This window comes from Sesamum indicum, linkage group LG12, assembly GCF_026168435.1.
Source record: "Sesamum indicum cultivar Baizhima isolate 11 linkage group LG12, ASM2616843v1, whole genome shotgun sequence".
Classification (NCBI taxonomy): domain Eukaryota; kingdom Viridiplantae; phylum Streptophyta; class Magnoliopsida; order Lamiales; family Pedaliaceae; genus Sesamum; species Sesamum indicum.
Genome location: NC_142668.1, coordinates 3508352 through 3511368, shown reverse-complemented (window position 1 = coordinate 3511368; position 3017 = coordinate 3508352). Strand labels below are relative to the sequence as shown.

Below are 3017 nucleotides of genomic sequence, written 5' to 3'. Positions count from 1 at the left end.
GAATTATGAGAATAGATTGGGGTCAAGTTTCAGTTGGCCCAATTGTCTTACCAACACAAATTTGAGTGTAGGTGTGGTCACAATGTTGATTTCCATATTTGAATGTGTTTAAAAATTGGAAGGCAATTTAAAAGGTTTTGGAAAAGACAAAGGAAGGAGATTATATATTTACGTAGACAAAGGAAGGGGATAATTTAACCGACGAGGAAATGAGGAAGGTGTGGAATGAAAATACGAGTGATCGATTCAAAGAGATAATGTACAAAGCTAAGCAAAAGGCACTGAATGATGCTCACAAACAGTTAGGTAGAGAACCAGAGATGAGTGATATGATTGATAGAGGTCCTTATTGGTTGAATAATCAATTATGGAATGATCTAGTTCAGAAGTATTGGGCCTTAGAAGATTATTTAGGAAAATGTCGAACTGCCCAAAAAAATCGTTTGACTGAAAAATATGGTTCGATAACAAAACACACTGGTGGTTCGATTCCTGTAGGGGCACATAGGCAAAAATTGGTAAGTTTTAAGTATATATAAGTTTTTAGATATCTTTTATGCAATTTATTGACATGTGAATTAATATTGTTTTGTAAACTATAGAAAAAAGAACTTGGTAGAGAAGTGACTGATCTTGAGCTATTTCAAAGATGTCATAGAAAGATCAAAGGAATTGGGGAGTTCATCGACAACAAATCCAAAAGAATTAGTGTAAGTATAATTTGTCATTAGATTTAAATATTGGTTAGTATATATATTTATTGAGAAATTTTATTAGACTTTTATTGCATAAATGTTCCTTTGTATCTAATGTACTTGTACAGGAAGAATACCTTGCAAAAACGGGTTGTACTGATGTTTCTTCACAGTCTTCTTTCGATATCTCAAATTGGTATGATATCACTGGAGGTCCTTCTAAAGGGAGGAACTAATTCACAGTCTACTTGAAAGTGCTCTTGAAGAAGCTCGAAAGAGGGAGGAAGAGGCTCGGAAGAGGGAGGCAGAGCTACAAGAATAGTTCGAAAACTAATTCAAGATGTAAGATACACAAACCATCAATTTGCTGGTGGGTCTGGACAGCAGGAGGAACAACATTCCAGGAAAGATAATTAGTTTATTTTTTTCTCTTCATTGTTTATGACTTAGTGTATGTTGCTTTCGATTGTACTTTGACTTATGTTTGTTGACTTGTGAGTGCAGACATTGATATTATTATTTGATAGTATTTGGATGACATTAATTATATTAGTGTTGTTGTATTATGAGTATCTTTTTTGTTAATATTTGTTGTTCTTGTTTGGAAAATTCAAATTTTGGTATTGATGGAATGTATTTGATGATATAATGACCAAGATATTAATTTGGGTACAGAAATTAAAAAATATATCCAACAAAAATAAAAAAAAAATTAGAGACGGATTTAAGACGGAAAATTTGAAAAATTAGAGGCCGAAATAGAGACGGATTAGAGACGGACATTTGTAATGTTTTAGAGACGGATTAGAGACAGAACATTTTGTCTATTTTTGAGACGGAATTAGAGATGGAAAATAGCAAGCAAATACTTTACTTTAGAGACAGATTAGAGACGAAAAGTTCTTTTATTTATCGACGGAATCAGAGACGGATTGTCTACGGAAATCAGAGACGGATTGTCTACGGAAATCAGAGACGGATTACACTTCAACTTTCTTCTCGTTTGTTGACGGAATTAGCTACGGAATTTTCCGTCTCAGAATTGGAGACGGAATGTTTCCGTCGCTAATAATTTAGCCACGGGGCTTTCAGCCACAGACTTCGGCGATGGATTTTTCCGTCGCTAATTTGCTTTAGAGACGGAAATCCGACTTTCAGAGACGGAAATTTTCGTCTCTGATACCTGTTTTCTTGAGGTACTAAAGAGTAATCTTGACTGCTATGCAGTGACTTCTCATTATACTCCTTATATCCATTGTTATGATCAAAGCACACATAACTTTCGGCCCAGTGCATCGGACCACATACGCATGATGTCAACGGCAAAACACATAGGGAATGTCAAACATATTTCATGGCTCCTCATTAGTCCATGAAAATTGAGTCTTGGAAGCTTAACCTTATGAAAAAGGAAGGAATCCAATTCCTTCATTAAGAATTGCATGAATAATGTTTGTGCTTCAGTACTTCCCAACATCTTCACATCATTCCAAATGAGTAAGACGTTCGCACCTAAAACACTAGAAACAATATTAAGCTGCCATTGACCTTCCAACTCATTCTCGACCTGAACCATACCCTGTATGACCTTGTCTAAACGAATATGCCAGATACAAGAAGTTTCACACTAAGTTTGTACTCCATGTCAAATCTCATGGCTCCAAGCCATTCATCCAACCTAATATCCTATATCACTTCTGCTTATGCCTTTGGATCATAGTCCAATTGATTGGTCAGACTCAGAACCTGTACGTATTAGGTAACTAAGGTGTTTTAGTAATCCCTCGGGAAGCCGAAATATAGTGAGTTACTGGAACAATTTGACCAATGATGGTTATTTCATTTGACAAAGAATGATTATTCTTGTTTATTAGGTTGTTTACGTAATTATTTCAACAGTATCTTATAATTGGACTATAGGGGCTTAAAAGAAATGGTTAAAATAGATAATCAAGATAAACTCACAAATCTGGCATGCGAGCCTAGGTCACATTTCTCTGGTTAGGATGAGAAAGTTGGTAAACTCAACGAGTTTAGAAATAGACAAATTGAGTCTACAAGCTTGCAAGTCCATCCTCAACAAGATGAGGACCGAGAAGCACTTTGTAGGACAAAGTGTGCTTGCCAATGGTCTATTGCATTGGATCCAATTAGACATTTATGAGTCATTGGATACACAGAGCCCGAAGGGGGTTCACAAGTCTAAGGACCTTTGGAAGGTCTGGAGAATTAGACTTGAAGTGGAGAACCAAATTGGTTGCAAAATTTAAATCCTTCGGTTGATCGAGGTAATGTGTATTTAGTGGACTGCACTGGAAAAGA

At 35.9% G+C, this 3017-nt stretch overlaps 1 protein-coding gene across 1 annotated transcript; it reads left to right on the top strand.

Moving 5' to 3' along the window:
• The first annotated feature begins 209 nt into the window (after positions 1-209).
• LOC148784641 (uncharacterized) lies at positions 210-931 on the top strand. The gene is made up of 3 exons (XM_088876491.1): positions 210-518; positions 603-710; positions 824-931. Exons 1-3 carry the CDS (start codon positions 210-212, stop codon positions 929-931), a joined length of 525 nt encoding a protein of 174 aa, XP_088732617.1.
• The last annotated feature ends 2086 nt before the right edge of the window (positions 932-3017 follow it).